Source organism: Neophocaena asiaeorientalis, unplaced genomic scaffold (genome assembly GCF_003031525.2).
Source record: "Neophocaena asiaeorientalis asiaeorientalis breed wild unplaced genomic scaffold, Neophocaena_asiaeorientalis_V1.1 scaffold946, whole genome shotgun sequence".
Classification (NCBI taxonomy): Eukaryota; Metazoa; Chordata; class Mammalia; order Artiodactyla; family Phocoenidae; genus Neophocaena; species Neophocaena asiaeorientalis.
The window spans coordinates 881,612-903,175 of record NW_020175049.1 but is presented as its reverse complement, the minus strand read 5'-3'; the positions used below and the strand labels follow the sequence as shown (position 1 = coordinate 903,175).

Here is a 21,564-nt window from a genome sequence, read left to right as displayed (position 1 = left end):
GATATAATTTTTTAAATAGGCTATTCCTTTTTGAACCCTGTTACCCTCTACCCAGCCTATATACACACACACACACACAAACATATATATATATAGTGTTATATATATATATGTACACACATACATATTGTATAATGTTTATAATTTTATTTATTTATATGTGTGTGTAAATATACAGACTTACTATTGCCATGATATGACTTATTTGAAAGGTAGAGAATGTGATATGTGTATGACTAGCTTCATACATCTTTTAATTGTTTCAGGTACAAGATTTAATAGTGGGTATTTTGCTTTCTAAGACACACAAATGATGATGTCAGTGTTCTTTTGTAAGTAACGTATTTTCTCCTTGTTATAGGTCCTTTTATTCTGCATCACAGCTGCCATGTACATGTTCTTTTTCAGGTATGTTCTGTTATACCTATTTATTTTAATAGAAAAAAATACTCTTCCTTTGTAATTTTTAAATCAACCGTGTAACTAAAGTGTTTTCTAAATTATTATGCCCCACAAGTGACATGAATTTTTGTTTGCTTTGTTTTATTTTCTAGAGTGGTTAGAGATAAGTCACTGCTCCTTAGTGAATAGAGAAAGAGAGGGAAGGAAGATGTGATTTTTCACATTATGCTTATAAGTTAATCTTGGAAAACTGAATATGTAAATTAATAGTCCTCAGATCTTGAAAGGTGAATTTCTGTTTATTGTGGACCTGATTTTAGATATTCTTCGCTCATTTTATAAAACAATCAACATTTTAAATTTAAATGAGAAAAAAGTGATGGTAGGGCTTAATCTAAGTCTTTTACGAACGTAACCTAGCATACTAATCACTGTCTGTAAAATATCCAGTTAGTCCATTATGTCAGAGTTGCATTTTTCATTGATACTGAGACTCTGAGGAATGTGGGGGAGTGTTAGGATGGCTCAGAATTTTAATGCCAGTAAAAATCGTGCCTGTCATTGTCATAAAAACACAACAGTATGGGAGTTGGATTTTTGATTAGGAAGAGCCCACTCCTTCATTATCGTCATTTTCTGTAATACCAGTAATTCCTATTTGTTTCACTCTTATTAAACTCATTTGAATAGAGTCTTTCTTGATTTTTCTGGATATAGGCAGAATTCAATCACAGCAGGAAGTTCTAGGCTTTTAAAATTAAAATTTGCACTTGAGGGCTTCCCTGGTGGCGCAGTGGTTGAGAGTCCACCTGCCAATGCAGGGGACGTGGGTTCGTGTCCCGGTCCGGGAAGATCCCATATGCCATGGAGCGGCTGGGCCTGTGAGCCATGGCCGCTGAGCCTGCGCGTCCGGAGCCTGTGCCTCCACAACGGGAGAAGCCACAACAGTGAGAGGCCCGCGTACCGGGGGAAAAAAAAAAAAAAATTGCACTTGATTGAAAAAAACAGTTATGGATTTTAGTAAGATGTATTTAGTAGATATCTTTATCTTTTTTTGTTTAACCTAAATAAGGCAATTCAACCATAGCAGAATGTTTAAACAACTAATTTCCTGTCAGAACATTCTAATAAATACTTGATAAGCACAATGATATAATTTGAACTTCCTTTAACTATAAAAAATGTTATATGCAAGTATAAAATGATGATGGTGCTGTAATTTTTCTTGTAAAGGACAGACAAGCTGTTAGAAGGAAAAAAATGGATGAAGTTTTTAAGGTGGGAAGGACGTATTCATGATGGAGTGCATAGTATTCTATGTCAGTTATTAGCGACTGAAAAATCGTTGCAGCTATCTGGGGGTCTTTGTGAAATTGTATGACCTACCATTTTTAATATACTTTCATATACACCTTACAACTCCTGTAGTCTCTTCCGTATATTCTAGCAATTTAGGGGTTTGGTAGGGGAGTTAAGAACAATGACTCTTTCATTTCATCAATTGCCAAAGATTTCTTAATTGTATTCAGACACATTATTAGGACAGTAATGCAAAAAGTTCAAGGATTTATCTTTATGCTGTCTAATCTGAAGCTAAAGCATACCTAGTGGGAGAAATGTAAAACAAAAAGATAAAGACTTAGGAACATATCTTTTGTTGGCATGCACAGGAGGAAATTACAGTATCAAATAAAATTTATTTTGTGTGTGAAAATTCCTAACAGACCAGGTAGTTAAGTGAAACAGTCCTTCCCAATATGGCACTTATAGCATATTTGATCAACATTTAGCATTTCTTAGACATCAGAAGTTTTTGAGGTTTAAAAAACAAATTGTCTTGAATATAGTGATAATGCCCAATGTTAGGCATGGTCCTAGGATATTATACTTTGAAAACTGCTGCCATCAAACTAGTATTTTTGGTGTAGAAAGAAAATCAACCCTATAAATATGTATTTTGGTGCAGAGCTACGGAACCTTTTCCTGTTTCAGTCACAGAGTCTAGGTTAAAAACAACAATTTAAAATACTTTCCAGAAGGCTCAATACAAGGTTTTAGTGCCAAGATAAACATTTTCAATTTTCTGAGGAAAGGGGTTGTTTTTCTCCAAAAAGAAGCACTATCACCAAATTCCTAGTGTTCTTGGCAGAAGTTAGTTTGAATAACTCAACAAAAGAGGTTTGGTAAATGGTAAAATAAAACCATTTATAAAGTACTGCAACCGAAGAAAACAATGTTATATGTTTGTCTGAACTCTAACAAGTGTTTAGAATGAACAATAGCAGTTAGCAAGTCTAATTCCATTAGAATATTTTGTTTTTAAAATTCAAACTTTATTTTAAATATATTGTAGATATTTGAGGACACATTTATTCCATTTATTAACAATAATTTTAATTCTAGTTGCATGAAATTAGATCAGTAAATATCAAATGATATTGTCCCTATGACTCCATTTATAGTAACCTTTTTTAAGAAGAGGATAAGGGAAACATTTTATGTTAGAAATGTCAACTTGTGTTTTTTGGTTTTTTTTTTTTGCGGTACACGGGCCTCTTACTGTTGTGGCTTCTCCCGTCGCGGAGCACAGGCTCCGGACGCGCAGGCTCAGCGGCTATGGCTCACGGGCCCAGCCGCTCCGCGGCATGTGGGATCTTCCCGGACCGGGACACGAACCCATGTCCCCTGCATCGGCAGGCGGACTCTCAACCACTGTGCCACCAGGGAAACCCCAACTTGTGTTTTTATCCTAACCCATAAGTGGGAAAAAGGGAAATGAGAACCCCCTTTCAATAGAGAGAAAAATGTGCCAATTTTATTTTTTTTAAAGAAAGAACTTGAGGAAGTAGTTCCATAAGTATTTTCTAAAAGTGACATAGGATGTGATGGTTATAGTATGAATTTACTTAAAAAGCAACACAATGTTCAGAGTATTGAAACCATGGTTATTAAAATGTGTAATGAAAATGTCTTTTGCATAGCTCTTAATAGTTATTTTATAGGTATAGTTCTTTTCACATACATTATCTCATACATGGTGATCTTGATTTTTAATCTGTATGCCAAAAATATGACTTATATTCAAATGGAATCCTGGGAACACTTCAGAGGCTTGGGTGGAGGAAAGGTAATATGTGAAGAGAAAGTGTTTTTCAGGTTTTTGTTCCAGTTCTTAGCCAGCTGGCCATCTGGCCACCCAGCCATCCAGCTGTCTATTGATATAAATTGGGGTACAATATTTTGAAGAGTGTTTTGAAAGAAAAAGACTCTCCGTTCAACCCTAGGGGGGCACTCTTCATAATAGTTCTGCCTCCTTTGTTTAAGCATTTTATTATTTTGTATGTTATTGTCACAGCTTCGCCTCAGGGCATGTCTGTCACTCCTGCCAAGCAGGAGTCATAGTTGAAAAGTTGATAGAATATTTTGCCTAATGCATCTCTTTAAAACATTTCTTTACTTCCAAGTGTGCATTTATGGGTAAAGCAACCTAATTTTTTATTTTTTAAGTAAAAGGATTCATCATAATTATTGATTCAGTCTTGCTTAGGATCTTCCCAACAGTCATGTGGAGAAAAGAAATGAGTTTCTTTTGAACCACCAGCTCTTTTTTGTTTTAATTGAGAAGCAAAGGAAAGAATCAACAATAACACAGACACTACAACAAAACTGTTACACTTAATCCTGCTCACAAAAAAACAATGAAACATGCAACCCTTTTAAACATTTTATTGGTTTTGTTTTCAGCATTAGTGATCTGTGTATGAAGAACACTAATATTTTAGAAAAATGAAATAATTGAGCTTCATTTTTCTTTAATTTAAAATAGTATCATAAAGTGTATTACGACAACTTTGATCCCATCTTAGTGCGTGCCTAGCTAGAAATTCTTTCCACCTGCCTGTGCAAAGGCAGCAGTTTGTTTAAACATGTAGATTGAAAGGCTCAGACTTGTCATAGTAGATAATCTACAGACTATATATGACTGATTCACAATAGACCTACCTTAATCTGCCATAAACATTGGAAAGCATTGGATTTTTAGTTAGAAACCAGTGCAAATTAAAGTTTATTGTAGTTGTGTTTTATGCATATATATCTTTAAATACATATTTAGAAACAGTATTGATGACTGCTCTTCCATGAATTTGTGCTATTCTGTGAAGGCAAAAATAATAAACTATTTCATTAGTCTCAACATATGGATGTAGTGTTGTTGTTGTTTTTTTTTAATTTACAAAAACGACACTATTTATTGGCTGGACAACCTATAGTTCTTGAGTGAAAGACATTTATGATTGTCCTTGAATCTGTTTACATGAACTGTATCTTTGAACTAACAAAAAGTAAAGAACTTTTGATCTGGGTCTTTCAGCCATTTACTCATTTTTTAAAAATCCTTTATAAATATCAGTTAGGTTCTGTTTTTTAAAGTATTGCCTAAAACTACACAAAAGTCCAGTCTAGAAAATTATATATGGCATTTGGAGCTTAAAAGTTTTCTTCAGGTTTGGGAGAGTGTGCCCTAAATAATTAGATTTTTAGTTCAAGGAGATTACTTCCAGCAATGCAGAGAATGAATTAGGCGTTTGGAGGGGGCATAATAACAGGTAATGGGAGGACAACTGCTGCAGTTGTTCAGGAGAGAAATGGTGAGGACATGACTGAGGGTTATGGTAATGACATGATGAAGAGTTGATTTATCTAAGACAGGAGGATTCCTGCTTGGATGAGGAAGAGCAAAACACTAGAAGGTGAGCAAATTAGAAAATGTGTGGAAATTACATACAGGTTTAGCAAAGACTGAGATTGAGTTGCTTTTAGGACATTCACACAGAGAAATACAGATATCATTTGTATATTTGGAGTTCAGGAGATAAATAGAGGCTATTCTTTTTTTTTTTTGCGGTACGCGGGCCTCTCACTATTGTGGCCTCTCCCGTTGCGGAGCACAGACTCCGGATGCGCAGGCTCAGGGGCCATGGCTCACGGGCCCAGCCGCTCCGCGGCCTGAGGGATCTTCCCGGACTGGGGCACGAACCCGTGTCCCCTGCATCGGCAGGCAGACTCTCAACCACTGCGCCACCAGGGAAGCCCAATAGAGCCTATTCTTGATTGTCACACTAGCAGTTTGATGTTGGACAAATTATACAACTTCTCTATACCTCAGCTTCTTCATTATTAAAAAGTGTAAATTGCTATATGGACCTCATAGGTAGGATTGTGAGAATTACATAAGAAGCAACATCTTTCCAACTTTTTTGGATGTCACCCAAAGTAAGAACTACCTTTATTTTTTGTGACCTCGCCGTGCGGCGTGCAGGATCTTAGTTCTCTGACCAGGGATCGAACCCGTGCCACCTGCATTGGAAGTGTGGAGTCTTAACCACTGGACCGCCAGGGAAGTCCCAGAACTACCTTTTATATTGTGACTATTCATGCAGACCCATAAATTTCCCAGAATAGTATGTAACCTTGCTACGTGTAATACATTTGGATATTTTCTATTCTAATTTATTTCATTTATTTAAAAAGCTGTTTCGGGCTTCCCTGGTGGTGCAGTGGTTACGAGTCCGCCTGCCAGTGCAGGGGACACGGGTTCGAGCCCTGGTCCGGGAAGATCCCACATGCCGCGGAGCAACTAAGCCTGTGCACCACAACTGCTGAGCCCGCACTCTAGAACCCGCGAGCCACAACTACTGAGCCCATGTGCCATAACTACTGAAGCCTGCCCGCCTAGAGCCCGTGCTCCACAACACGAGAAGCCACCGCAATGAGAAGCCTGCGCACCGCAACGAAGAGTAGCCCCCGCTCGCCGCAACTAGAGAAAGCCCGCGCACAGCAGCGAAGACCCACCGCAGCCAAATTAAAAAAAAAAAAATTGTATTAAAAAGCTGTTTCGATCCACTAATGGGTAACAACCAGCCATGTGAAAAACTACTGGACTAATACATGTGAGCACCTAGCACAGTGATTGTTATCTTAGCAAAAAAAATAGAGCTGCGAGTAGTGATTGTTGTTTTTAAACTAGGAAAGAAAGTTAATTAAAATAGGGAACTTGAGGAATGAAATTATATTTAGTGTTAATGCTGTAGACATATGCAGTAAGGTAAGGGTTAAGAGCTGTTTCTTTGCTCTAGCAACCTGGTGATCAGTGGTGACCTGCTAGAGAAACTTCTGTAGTTGAGTTGGGATAGTAGATTGAGAAATAAATGTGACATGTTGTATACTTTAAAATACAATTATATTTGTCAATTATTTCCTAATAAACTTGGGAAAATTTTTTTAAATAAATAAAAGAAAATGTAAAAAAGTGTGAGATGTGGAAGTAGAATGAGTATAATAAACTCAGAAAGTTTGAGAGGAGAAAGATAGGGCAAGTTGTAATAGGATTAAGGGTTTTCCTTTTGTATTCCTTCTTTTCTTTGTCTATTTACTTATTTAGACAAGAGAGACTAAGTGGTTAAGAGAAGGTTGCACAAGCAAGAGAGATTGACAAATTGGGGAATGGGAAAGAAAAGAGAAATGGTCTAAGATTCAGTCCAAAATGTCTACATGCATGGCTAGATTGTTAAACCTACTTATCTGGAAGAGATCATGATAAATGATTAAGAGGAAATTGAAGCTTTGTTTGAAAGCCTTGGACACACAGTTTAAGTGAAAGAGGACTGATATATAGAAAAGGTAGGAAGTAGAAAAATCTAATGCCTTTGGCTTCCTAAGTTCATTGTCATTCTTAAAAGGTGAGTTTTTAATGAGTCGACACGGGCTTGTGAAAGCAATATTCCTCAGAAAATATATGCAGGTGGAACAAGGTACTAATGTAGTTGGCACCCAAAACCAGTCAGCTTACTAAAAAATGCAAAATCTGTCCTATGAAAAGAGAAAGTAAAGAGAATGTTAGGACTGTTGCTTTCTTCAAAGCAAATAGAAGAGGTGAGAAAACATAGGTTCATAAATGTTGTGAATCACTTCCTCCAAGAATGCAAGGCTTATTACCAGGTCACATGACTGTAATGTGAGTTTCTTTTTGAGGGGAGAACATTATTCTGCCCGTTGGGTGAATGTTCTCCATCTATGGATGAAAGTTGTGGCAAGTCTGTTTTCACTTTTTGCCTGCTAGCCTTTGAGGTACTTGGGCTATGATAAAGAAATGGCTCTGAAATTTTTAACATATATAAATGTTTATTGCTTTTAGTAGAAGGCAAAGGGAAATATTGTATGGAGAAATGGTATGCACTTAAAATGCAACTACTAAAGTAAGAACTTAATGGGACACAATCATGTCAGAAATGGTCAGCTGCCTTTCAAAAACTTGTTGCAGTTTTATTTTCATGAGTAACAGTGACATGTATTACTGATCATAGAAAGCTCTTAGACTAGACTTTTGCTCAGATTGGAAGCAGTTAAGTTTAATTCCTTGTTTTACCAGTTATGAGGAATGCTATAATTCACTGTTTTCTTCACGCCTGACTCTTTGTTTCCATTATTTTCTACTGTTGGAGTTTTCCTAGAGCTAATCAAGGGGCAGTCTAAGGTAGCAGAGTTGGTTAAAAGCATGCACTCTTGAGCCAGACTGTGTCGGTTCAAACCCTCTCCATCTAACTTCTTTGTGATATTGGGTCAGGTGCTCAGTCTCTCTGTGCCTCAGGTTTCTCATCTTAAAGTGGGGATAATAACAAGTACTCACCTCATGGGATTACTGTGAGTATTAAATGACTGCCACATTGTAAACTCTCAATAAAATTAGTTGTTTTTATTATTTAACTCTGAGCTGTAAAGATCACATATTGTTTGATTCCATTTATATGAAATGTCCAGAATAGGCAAATCCATAGAGATAGAAAGTAGATTTGTGTTGCCTGTGGCTAGGAGACTTTTGGGGAATGGGGAATGACTACTAATTGGTATTTTTTTTATAAACGGTGATGAAAATGTTCAAAAAGTAATTATGACGATGGCTACACAGGCCTGTGAATATATAAAAAGTCATTGAATGATACACTTTAAATAGTGAGTTGTATGTGAATTATATCTATTAAGCTGTTATAAAACTCTGATCTGGAAATAGATCTTTGTTGCACAGCGGCATGGTGTTTCTGTGTTATCACCATTTAACATTCCTCTGGTTGCCACATCTCAGGGATGCTACTGTGTTTTTGTGGGTACGTAGGCATTTCTTGAGAGAGAACCCCAGGAAACTTAATTTCTTCTCAAGTGTATTTGAAGGAGGAGTGCTCCCATGGAGAATGACGGACAAGTGCACCACAAAGCTTGCCAGCTTTCTTTCCAGAATTGTCAGAACTGCCGTTTAAAATATGCATACTCTTAGTTCTGAGACACTACACTTTAGAATTAGATGGGAAGTAATGAGGAAGCTTACAGTAGATGCCACAAGTTTATATGAGATTGTTACTACAACATTGTCCTAATAAGACAGAAATTTGTCTTTGATACTTATGAGTTAGGGTGTTTTTTACTTGGTAATAATATTTGAAAAGTACAGTTTAAAAAAAGTTTATAGCCCGGAGATGGAAACAACCTAAGTGCCCATCATCGGATGAATGGATAAAGAAGATGTGGCACATATATACAATGGAATATTACTCAGCCATAAAAAGAAATGAAATTGAGCTATTTGTAATGAGGTGGATAGACCTAGAGTCCATACAGAGTGAAGTAAGTCAGAAAGAGAAAGACAAATACCGTATGCTAACACATATGTATGGAATTTAAGGGAAAAAAATGTCATGAAGAACCTAGGGGTAAAACAGGAATAAAGACACAGACCTACTGGAGAATGGACTTGAGGATATGGGGAGGGAGAAGGGTGAGTTGTGACAAAGCGAGAGAGAGGCATGGACATATATACACTACCAAACGTAAGGTAGATAGCTAGTGGGAAGCAGCTGCATAGCACAGGGAGACCAGCTCTGTGCTTTGTGACCACCTGGAGGGCTGGGATAGGGAGGGTGGGAGGGAGGGAGACGCAAGAGGGAAGAGATATGGGAACATATGTATAACTGATTCAGTTTGTTATAAAGCAGAAACTAACACACCATTGTAAAGCAATTATACCCCAATAAAGATGTTAAAAAAAAAATTTTATAGGACTGCCAACGAAGACTAATTTCAGAAATATCTGCAGACGTGGTATAATATCGAATGTCCTTATTAGGTGGAGAAAGACAAGATTGAAAACTGGAGATACATTTATTTATCTGAAATGTTTAGGCTTCTAGTGAATATATTCTCACGTCTCAGTGTAATGCATTACTGCTGATCAACCTGAAAAGTCACCAATTGCCATTTAAAGACTGTGACCATCAGAATGCCCTTTAAATACCCATGAAGTCCACTGCTAATACATTCCAGTTGGGTTTGAATGGAAATTAAATTTACAGTCTTTGGAAATATACATTATCAGTTCACAACCTGATTACTATATTTTGAGTATGTATTTCGTAGATTGTATTTGATTATATAGCGATATTGATTTTATTTTGAAGAAGAATTTTGCTGTATTTTCTGTTTATTTGGGGGGAGGTGTTTCAAAATCACTGTCCTTCTCATGGAAATTTATTGAAATGAATCCAAGGACATAGACGGAAATATTAATATTCAATTAATCATATTTTTCCTTTTTCATGATCGAATCTAGATTTTTTTCAAGAAATCACAGATAGCAAAAATGGGAAATATTTGGATTGATTCCAATCTGTATCCTTAAAACGTCAAATGAAATATCCATGTATGAAGCCTACTTTTCATGCTGTACTGGTTCAGTGACAGCTTACTAGAAGAGGAAGTATATCACAGCTGCCCTGAGCTGAAATTCACAGTAAAACAATATTTTTCCACCATTATCAATCTTCAGCGCAGATTCTGTTTCTCATGTGTGACTGAGTCACTGAACCAGGAAGTATTTACCTGCAAGGTGAACTAGTCTAAATGGGAGACGCTTTTAAGTTCTAAAATTTCAGCTGGAGTCTTCCCTAGAGGAAGGAAAAAGTGGGTCTCCTCCCTTTTTTATATTCTCTTGTCAATCACAAAGCCTCTTTGTACTGGTGGGGCCTTGATGGTGACTGAATGCTGGCTGTTTGTCATGTTCCTGTCATCGTAAAATAAAAGAACATAGCTTTGGGTTCTCAGGCCTTAGAGAATAAGTGGCTTGCGGCAGCCCAGGACCTCTGAATCCAAGCTGCCCTGGAATGCTTCTGAAGAGATTTGTTCACTGAAATGGAGTATGTAATTCTTACGGTTTTGAGCTCGTTGGGCATGTTCAGAAGAATAATGATATTCAGAATTAGATGATGGAGAGCAGTTGAGCTCATCACGTTGATTTCTTCTATCACAAAAACATCAAGCTCTAATATTAGCACAGTTGCTATCCTGACTTCTTTTTCTTGCTTGAGTGTTAAAAAATGCTTTTGGAATTGGATAATTCCCAATCCTGATATTTTGGACAAAACTTCCTCGCAGGGTGTCATTATAGGATATTTTCAGGGATTCTTATGAAAGATGAGACTCTCCTCACCTCATCTTGTAAAATCACCAGCAGCTTCTACTGGTATGAAACATGTAGGGAGATTTATTACAGCAGGCCAACCAAACTGAAATTACTTGAGTTCTGAGAATTTAAAGATCATTAAAGTTTTTGATCACTTTATTGAAGTTATTATCTATTTCTTTTGGATTTTAGCTTACATCTCTCATAGTCTTTTATTGTATTTTAATGATTAGAAGAACTGTGTGAAAGAAGGTGATGTGGACTGATATGGCTTTCACCTTGAAAGAATATAGGCCTTAAAAAATTGTATTACTTTTTTCATTATTTGGAAAAGCAGAAATAGTATCTATAAGGATGAAAAAGAAAGGTTTTGTTATCAAATGAAATATTTCTTTTTACCGATTCCGAAGTATGCACTTGTTAAATGTTCGAGACATATGGACTGTTACAAATGTAAATGTCTGATGTAAGGGCTCTAAAGGAGTTCTCAGACTTTAGTGTGCATGCATATCATTTGGGGAATCTTATTAAAAATGCAGATTATGGTTCAGTAGGTCTGGGCAGGGTGTTAGCTTCTGCATTTCTCGGTTCCCCGGTGATGCCAGGGCTGCTGGACCTGGGGTCACACTCTGAGTAGCAAAGCTGTGAGTCACATCAAGAAATAAATGATAAAATTTTCCTTAAAACCTGCAACTAAAAAAAAAAAAAAATCCTGAGTATTTAATCCCTCTGCCTCTCTTGCTAACCAGTTCTAGTAGTTCACAGCATGAAGAGTCAGGACATATTTCCCGAATATCCCAAATCTCTACTAAAAGGGAATGGGCTCACCCTAAGGGCCTTTTCTCAGTTGAAATAGAAAACAGCTATTCATATAATCACTTTAGATGCTTAAAGATTATTAGGTCTCCTTTTCTCCCTCTTAACTTTCTTCTCAGCATCAACTTCTTTCAGAATTTTAAGATGTAATTTACTTTTTTTACCCCAGTTTTAACTGCGCGTTATCTATGTAGGGTAAAAATGATGAGTCTGTTATTCAATAGGTGAATGGATGAGAGACTTTTCTGATCTAAAAGTTAGCAAGTCTCCTCTTTTTTTTAATAATTTGTTAATTGTACAAGTAATACACTGCTAAGTTCTTTCAAAAAATTCAAATAACATCAGTGTATATAGTAAAAATTGAAAGTTCTTTCCCCCTTTATCCAACTCCCTCTTCCTGCTTCTTTTTTCATTCAAAACTATCTTGACATTTTGGCATATATCCCTCCAGAATTCTTTCTATACATATCTATGTACCTATGTCTATATTTATTTTTTACAATAGGATCACATATTATGTATTTTCTGCAGTACTTCTCTAATAATGTATTTTAGGGTTCTGTCTATATGTCACTATATATGAATCTACCTCATTGTTTTTAGGTGCTGCAAAAAATTATAAATCTATAAGTAATACTTGAAGCCCTATTAACGTTTATACTGTTTGCAGTTTTTCACTATTACAAACTGTACAACTGTGAACATTCTTTTAAAAATATCTTTGTGTGCATGTTCCATTGTTTCCGTAGGCTGGATAGTTACCTACAAATGGATTCTCTGGGTCAAATATACTGGATGTATTTAATTTGGTAAATACTGCCAGATAGTCCTCCATAAAAGGCACCACCAATCTACTTTCCTTCCGAGAGTGCTTGTTGACTCCCAATCTTAGTTCATGTCAGTGATTTTTACCTTGTCAATCAAATAATATAAAAGGTAATGCCTCATTTTTGCCTTACGTTGTATTTCCCTGATGACTAGTGATGTGGAACGTCTTTTCATTGGTTTATTAGTCGTTTTGATTTCATGCCCTCTACCCATTATTTATTTATTTATTTATTTATTTATTTATTTTTTCTTTTTTTTCATTATTTATTTTTTAATTTTTTGCACTGATTTATAGGAGCTATATGCTCCTATAAATTTATATGCTATTAATATTTATTTTTTCCTGTTTAGTGTTGTATCAGTCAGCAGTTATGTAAGCAACAACTGTAAAATTGTAGTGGCATATAACAAACAAGTTGGCTGGGTCAGCTCTGTGCCCCATTGCAGGTCTGTGAGTCAGTTAGGGCAGTTCTGCTTTGCATGTATTCATACTGATATCCAAGCTGAGGAGATAAAAGCTATTTAGGGTAAGCTGTCCTCATGGCAATGACATGAGATTTGTTTTTTACTAACAGCATCTCCAAGATGCTCATACATGTGTACTTTAAGTACTTCATTTCACCATAGCACAGACAAATATCTGCTCATTTACCGAGGCATTTTGTTTGAGTTGGAGTTCCACAGCTGGGGTTCTGAGTTGTTTTTGTTGTATAAATCATACTTACAAGGTATTGTCTTTCCAAAACAGTAAACTCAGTTTCCATGGAAAAATTTTTTTCCTTTTTGGTTTATGTAATATGTAGGTCATTTACATAATTACATTAACAAATACAAATGACATAAACACATTTGGGGATAAGCACAGCTGATTCTTGGCGAGCATGTAACTCAACTAGTGTGAACTGACGTATGTGGTCATATTTAGTAGTGGGTGTTTTATCTTCCAGCAGTCAATGTTAATGTTAGAACATTTTACAGAGAAAATAGAGAATCTAAGATAATTTATCTTATTAAATGTAATCTCTTAAATGGAGATTGCATAAGAGAATTTTTACTGTAAAGAGCACATTTAAAAAATATTTACTGGGCTTCCCTGGTGGCACAGTGGTTGAGAGTCCGCCTGCCGATGCAGGGGACGCGGGTTCGTGCCCCGGTCTGGGAGGATCCCACATGCCGCGGAGCGGTTGGGCCTGTGAGCCGTGGCCGCTGAGCCTGCGCGTCCAGAGCCTGTGCTCCGCAACGGGAGAGGCCACAACAGTGAGAGGCCCGCGTACCGCAAAAAAATAATATATGTATATATTTACTAACATCTTTTGTCTCTGCAGTACCATCATCAACTGTCCTCTTTTCCATTCTTTGAGGATGTTTTTTCAATGCCTTAAAGTCCTCAAGATTTGGTTTCTACTTTTAAAAAAATTGGGTTTTTTTGCATTTTATTTATCCTAGTAGAGCCAAACTTCAGAGTCATACTTTTATGATAGGAACCAGTTTATATATTTTACATATATCTTGATGCTTATTTATTCTAGCCTAAAAATAACTGAGGCTCAAGAATTCATGGCATATATGCTGATTCAGTGTTATTTTCAGTGAGCTTGGTATGTTGCAAAGTTTCATGAAAGTATTTTCCTTTCAAGTGAATAATACCAAGACTTAATGTTTCAGAGGATCATAGATTTTTAGAGTGGGGAGCAAATTAGAGATTATGTATCACAACATTGTCACTTTTCTGGTGAAGAAACGAAATCTCTGAGGATTTTTGTGATTTGTCTTAGCTCATTCAGTGGTTAGAAACTGAGGTAGAAGTAGAATTTTGAATAATTTACTTTAAATACCGTAAATTATTTCAAAACAGTCGAATACTTTGAAATTTATGTGAAGAACATAGCAAAAGATTCAGTTATTTTTGTACTCTTAAATACAAAGATTCAGGTTTTTCTTTGTTTGTTTGCTTTGTACTCTTAAATACTACAGTGTGATGGAAAGCCTTTTTGAGAGAGAAATTAAATTAAACAGAAAGACCTAGAAATTGAGGAAGATAGAAGTTAGTTCAAAATTTTGTTAATGGGTATTTTGGGTTTTATGTATGAAATAGTTTTAACTATATGAGTAATACCATCTCATGGGATTATTCATCTTTCTATTTAAAATTATAAATATTTCTGATTGCTGCTATTAGGGATCTTTGGAATTCCCTTCTTGTGACTAGATTTTAAACCAGAAAGGAGGATAAAAGCTACTTTGTAGTCACATGGCTATGCTTTCTGTCTCTGTGTTTCAATCTCTTTCTCTCTCCCTCTCTTCCTCCCCTCCCTCCCTCTTCTCCACCCTGTTTCTTTTCTTATCTTTTTGGTTTTGTTTTGTTTCCTGCTTTTTTTGTTTTAATACAGAATGTCAAGGAAATAACTAGCGTTGCACTATGGCACTTAACGTTAAGTATTCATCATATTAAGTGTGACAAATGTGTGTATGACTAGTATTTTAGAACAGAATTAAATTTATGTTACTACTTCCTAATACATTATTAATAATTTCTTAAGAGGAAGAAACTCTACATTAGCATATATTTATAATCATCTCTGATCTTTTATCGTGAATTGAACACTGCTTCCTTTATGAAACGTAAACAGATATGTATTAAAGCTTTATTTGAACAGCTGTTTGTACATTTTAAGGATTTCAGTTATTTTAATTTCTGCAGTGTATTTCCAGGCTTAAGCTCACTGGATATAGTCAATTGTCATTTAAATTCAATCTTCTAAATTTAAGGTATATTAATTTCATGTAGGAAATCAGAAACATCTTAAATTTTATTCTGTGTTTATTACCTTTGGGAATGTTGTTTTATTTCTAGTATTGAAGTTCATTTTGTTGGAAAAAATAGGCTAGGTTTCCAAAGAGATTTATAAAAGGGGGTTGTTATTTTTTAAAGCTGTGAAGTACTTGAAATTTCATGAGTCTGAAACTATGTTATAGAATATAGATTTGACATTCTTACTTTTCAAATCAAATTGGCCACAGTAATAATAAGCTACAATTGAAATATGAAACTCTGACATAAAGCAGAAATTGGAATGTTACGAACAGCTGTTGTCATAAAAGAGATCGACTAGAATTTTACTGTGTGTCTAAAACATTATCTTCCCACAAGTCTCCTTTTCTAGCTTGCTGAATATGAGTTCTAACTCTGCTCTGCTTAATCTCATCCCAGCGATCAAATATTATTTCTTCTTGTTCCATACATGAATTAGATAGATATTAGGGTGATCATATGTACCTTGTATAGGTTCTGTTTTGTCTAAAATTCTTTCCAAATCATAATTCCTTTGGACTTAACTGTTTTTACTGGTTAATAATATCCAGATCTGCTCCAGATCTTGACCTCTTGCCCTATTTCTAACCCTATAAAGTTGTGTTCCCTATTCTTGGCTGTTGAACCTTTTGTTTAGATTCAGCATACCTCTTCTTTCCAGCATCTTCTTCCCACTTTGTTCACCTATCAGTTATGTCTTCTCTGTAAGGGGTCAGCTACAAAGTGAGAGTGATTAGAAAGACCACATTTTGGGCACATCACACTTGCTTTCAGCACCCAATTTTATTTGGAGCATAAAGTAATGAAAAAAATGCTAATGTACCCCAAGTTGAACCTATCTATATTCTCACGTATTTGTAATACTTTTCTGTAGGAAATATAGTGCAGAAAGTCAGATTTCTGGGTACGTAGCATAATTAGGAAAAGTTTAAAATTCTTACGGGAAGAGCTAACAACACAGTAGTGAGAGAGATGAATATGATGAATCTGAAGAAGAGATCTTTATCTAGATTTTATCAGCTTTGAAGGAGTCATTTATTAAGAATTTTACATGTAAGTCGCATAAGCTCGTATGACTTAAAAAATCCACCACACTGGGGAATTAGCTGAGAGTCCAGTGGTTAGGACTCTCACTGTCAGGGACCCAGGTTCCATCCCTGGTTGGGGAACTAAGATCCTGCAAGCCCCATGACGTGGCCCCCCCCCACCAAAAAAATTGCACCATACTAGGCTGTGTCTCTCATAGCTTCAGAGCCAGTTTGCCCCTATCTTGTAGTTGAAAAGATCTGTGGATAGTGGGGCTTTGATGAAAAATTAAATAATTATGGCTAGCTAATATTTACCGAGTGCTTACTGTGTACCAGGCACTGCACTAAGTGCTTTATAAACAGTTTTGGGTTAATCCTCACCACTACCTGCTACCCACTAGGGTAGGTACTGATATTTTCTCCCTTTTACATGTGAGGAAACTGAGACTTTGAGAGGTTAAGTAACTTGCCAATGATTGTATAACTAGAAGTAAACAGCTTGGATTTGAATTGGGGTCTTTCTAACCTCAGAGTCTATTCTCTTCATTTCTCAGTCCACCTGACTTGACCAGTAGTTCCCAATCTTTTTGACGTCATGCCATACATAGAAAATGTTAGTGCGTGTCTTTACAGCATAATGGGTAAACGGCTGAGGCTGCCTACAGCCGCAGGTCCTGGGCGCCCCAGAGGTCTCCCCTGCACCCCCATGATGTAAAGTCAAAGTAAGGAGGGGATTAGGACTTAGTCATGTCGTTCAGTCGTTTGCTGCAGGCACACCTCCTGGGAAGCTCTGTTCTGCACTCCGACGCCTCACTGGGAAGCAAGGGTGAGAGGTAAGTGACCTTTTCCCCGAGATCACAGTGCCTCCAGCTCCCTGTCATCACAGGCCCGGTAGTGGGAGCTTGCATTGGTGATGTGTTTGAACAGTTCTGTGAAGTTCCTCTTTCTCTTTTATTTTTCTATCTGCTATAGTAATAACATAGTTGATGGTTGGATTTTTTTCACTCAGGAAATATTTATTATTGAGTATTTACTGTGTGCGGTGCTGTGTGTTTTGGTAATTAAAAAGATTCACAGTCTGCCAGAGGAAGTATTTCTTGCTATAGTCTGGACGTTTGTATCCCCCGCCCCCTGCCAACCAAATTCATATGTTAGAATCCTAACCTCCTAGGTGATGGTATTAGGCGGTGGGGCCTTTGGGAAGTGATTAGGTTATAAGGGCAGAGCCCTCATGAATGGGATTAGTGTCCTTATAAAAGAGGCCCAAGGGCGATCCTTTGTTCCTTCTGCCTTGTGAGGACCCAGCAAGAGGGCACCATCTATGAACAGGAAGCAAGCCCTCACCAGACACCCAATCTGCTGGCGCCTTGATCTTGGACTTTTCAGCCTTCAGAACTTTTGAGAAATAAATTTCTGTTGTTTATAAGTTACCTAATCTATGACATTTTGTTAAAGTACCTTGAATGGACTAAGACATTATACATAAATTACTTTAATATGGCATGTGAAGTGTCATGACATAATGGCATGAACAAAGTGCAACAAACAGGAAGGGTACTGTGATTAGTTTTTTTTTGTTTTTTTGGTTTTTTTTTGTGGTACACGGGCCTCTCACTGCTGTGGCCTCTCCCGCTGTCCAGACGCGCAGGCTCAGCGGCCATGGCTCACGGGCCCAGCCGCTCCGCGGCATGTGGGATCTTCCCGGACCGGGGCACGAACCCGTGTCCCCTGCATCGGCAGGCGGACTCTCAACCACTGCGCCACCAGGGAAGCCCCTGTGATTAGTTTTAACTAGGAAGTGTAGCGAATGTTTCTCTAACAAGTAACATCTTATCAAAGCGTTGAAAGATTAATAAAATTTAAACACAAGAGGTCAAGAGGTTGGTAATGAGGACAATAATGCAAATATAGTTGATAGCATCAGCAAAATCTTAGAAGTTGGAATGCTTATAACTAGTTTTACATGTTAGAAAGAAAGGAAGGGAGAGGGGGAGAAAGGGAAGGAGAGGGAAAAAGAACCCTTCCCTTTGGTACCTTATTTCTTTGTTCCTCTTTCCAGGCAAATTTCTCAAATAAATTATCCACATTTGCTGTTTGGCCTTGTTATGTGCCACTGTAATCTTATTTTCGTCTGAAATTGATCTCCCTGAGATCGTCAAAGACACCCTGTAACTAAACCTAATGGACACTTTATATTCTTATCTTACAAGGTCTCTCACCTACTTATGAAATTGTTGCCCACTTTTTATCTCTTAAAACGCTCTTTTCCTTAGTTTCCATGAAGTCATGTTCCCTTGATACTTTTTCTACAGTCTAGTCACTCCTTCATCTTCTTTTCACTCTTCTCTTTTAAAACTGTATATTCCCTTAAGTATTTATATATTCAATATTCTTCTCTAAGACTTCAGCTTTTCTTACTTTTTATATTCTCTGTGAGTAATCTTACGTATTTGTATGGCTTCAATGAGCATTTGTATACGGATGACCCCCTAATCTAGATCTATATCTCAGATTCCTCCTGAACTTCAGGTCCAAATATTAAACTGCTTCCTTAATTGTTTCACTGTCCCTCAAAATAAATTTTTCAAAATTGAACTTACTGCCTCTGCTTCAACCCTTTTCCTAAACCCCTTCTCCACCGAGCTCTATTTTTCTTCAAGTGTGAATGGAAATGCCACGTACTCATTTGCCTCTAGGTGGAAATTTGGCCAGCATTTCAAACTTCTCCTTGAGTATTCAATCACAGAGAATTATCTGTTTTACCTCCTTAATATATCTTGAATCCCTGAGACTCTCTCGGTGCCCACTACTGGTGCTCTGCTCCATAATCGAGGCCTCTGTTGCCCTGGTTACCACAACTGCCTTCTCATAGGTCTCCACACATCTGCTATCTCTCCTGTAACAGTTTGTTTCCCAACTATAACCAGAGAGCGTCCCAATCCTATGCTTCCAGTTCAAAGCCATTCAATGAATGTCTTGCCCTCATAGTAAAGTTCTAAACTCTTTCAGGTAATTTATAAGATCTTTATAAAGGTCCACTTAGGGGACTAAGAATGAAGGAATTGGAGTCTATTTCTTAGATTTGAATACCACTTACTAACTGTGTGATCTTGGACAAGTATCTTCCCTTTGCCTCAGTTCTTTGCTTGTGTTAAAATGGATTGATAATAAGACCTAGGATTATTGCTAGGTTTGAACGACTTGGTAGATAGTAATTAGAGAATAAATGTTAACTCTTATTATTGTAATTGTTACCTTACCCAATTATATTATTTTTTTAAATTCAATCTTATGACATCACTTATCATCATTCTCTGGTTAGAGCACAAGAATTTCTGTGACTTCAGCGTATGTGGGAAGCATGTGGTAATCAGTGTTCCTTATAGACACATACTAGTGAAAGAAAAATAATACCAAGCATCAGCCTTTTGTAACATGAACGATTTTCGGAATATATAATAGGCAATGTTCAATTGCAAAAAAAAAATTTTTACAGTTGTATTAGCGCAGACTTTTTAAGTGAGACATTCTGAATTATGTTTATAGGAGCTTGTGTTAATTATGTCTACCTCTTTGTTGGCTCTTTGTAATATTGCAAATGTAGTAAAAGAACTAATATCCTATTGACAATTTATAAGTTCTGTTCAGGCTTGATTTAATCTGACTCTGAAGGCTTAGTACATTTCATTGACAGTAGAGTATTTGGAATAGAACTTTTGTTTGAGGATTTAGGATGTTCATATTGGGTTTTTATTTTATTTGTGACAGACTTGAAATGGTGTTACATCAAATACTATATTTTCGAACATCAAACAGGCTAGATTCTCTTGTGAGGACAGATTGGCTTTGTTTACCACCTATGTGATAATACCTTTTTTCTTTCATTTCATTGAAAAAGATTATCTAACAATTAATTGCCATTCATCTCAAATTTAATTTTGTATCATGCATACCTATTGCGCGGTTTACTTTTTGTTCTTTCTTTTAAAAATTTTTTAAAAAGTAACCTTGATGCTTTTTCTTTTTAAATAACTTGCTCTAGCAGGCCAAAACTATGAAAAATTTTCAGTTTTTGGAATGTATAATCTTTTGTCCTTCTTATTTCTTCGATAAAGAGGATATAAACTATGTTTGAAACTGTCAAGATGTAGACAATACAATTCACAAGTTAATTGAACTCTTATAAAGGGAATATGACTCACTGCTTTTCACTAATACCGGATAAAAGGAGGCTTTTTTCTTTGAATTTTCTTGGAAATATTAATTCGTATTAGTTAATGTAGTTGTATTCAGGGGACTTCTTCCCCATGTGCCCCACCCCACCCCCTTACCTCCAGTAATAGCTTGGAAATGAAGAAGTCTCTTGGAAGAAGTCTCTTTTCCATTATTTATATCTGCATCAGTAATTTCTGAACATCCATGCTGCCATTTTAGTTTGAATTACAAGTGGGGAAAAATGTAACCTTAAAGTCTTTTCTCTTTTTTTACTTGTACCATAAAGTTAGCAAATTTTGTAGTGGAATGAGCGCAAACTTTAGAATTACATTAATCTGGATTCACATTACACCTTCACCACTTACTAGCTGTGCAACCTTGAGCAATTTATTTAATCTCTTGGAGCCCGTTACTTCATTCAATACCAATAGTTTCTCTTCTGCTGATTGCGCTGAGGATTGGAGACAATGCTGGTAAGGCCCCTGTGTGTGCCTGACACATGGTAAATACGAAGTAAATTGTGGAGATTGTGCCAATTCTGTTAAGGAAGATATTTTATCTCAGTTGAGAAAAAATATCTATTAGATTTTGGTAGTCATTGTGCTAATTGCCAAATATTTTCAGATTGCTGTCAAACCCACCCTCCCCCTGCCCCCCACCTTGGGTCACATGCTAGGCGTATGCTTCACTGACCCTTGAAGCTACCTTTAACTATCTTTGGTCAAAGGAATGTGAATGAGTGTGGTGTATGTGACTTCCAGGCAGAAGCTTTAAGAGGCCGTGTGTGAGTTGTCATAGCCCTTATTTCTGTCTCACTGATTGAGGAAATATGTCAAGATGGAGCATCTGCCAGCCTGGTTTCCTGAGTGACTAGAATGAGCGTAGTCTTCTTGCTGGTCTTGCAGTGTGGAGTACAAATAAATTTTTATTGCATCGTGCCACTGAGATTTGGGGGC

At 36.7% G+C, this 21,564-nt stretch overlaps 1 protein-coding gene across 1 annotated transcript in view; it reads left to right on the top strand.

Moving 5' to 3' along the window:
* TMEM135 (transmembrane protein 135) overlaps positions 1-21,564 on the top strand; it is a 243,313-nt gene that overhangs the window by 169,963 nt on the left and 51,786 nt on the right. Inside the window, exon 6 of the mRNA XM_024763597.1 lies at positions 362-408. Coding sequence (XP_024619365.1) covers positions 362-408 — 47 coding nt within the window. The remainder of the gene's footprint in view (positions 1-361; positions 409-21,564) is intronic.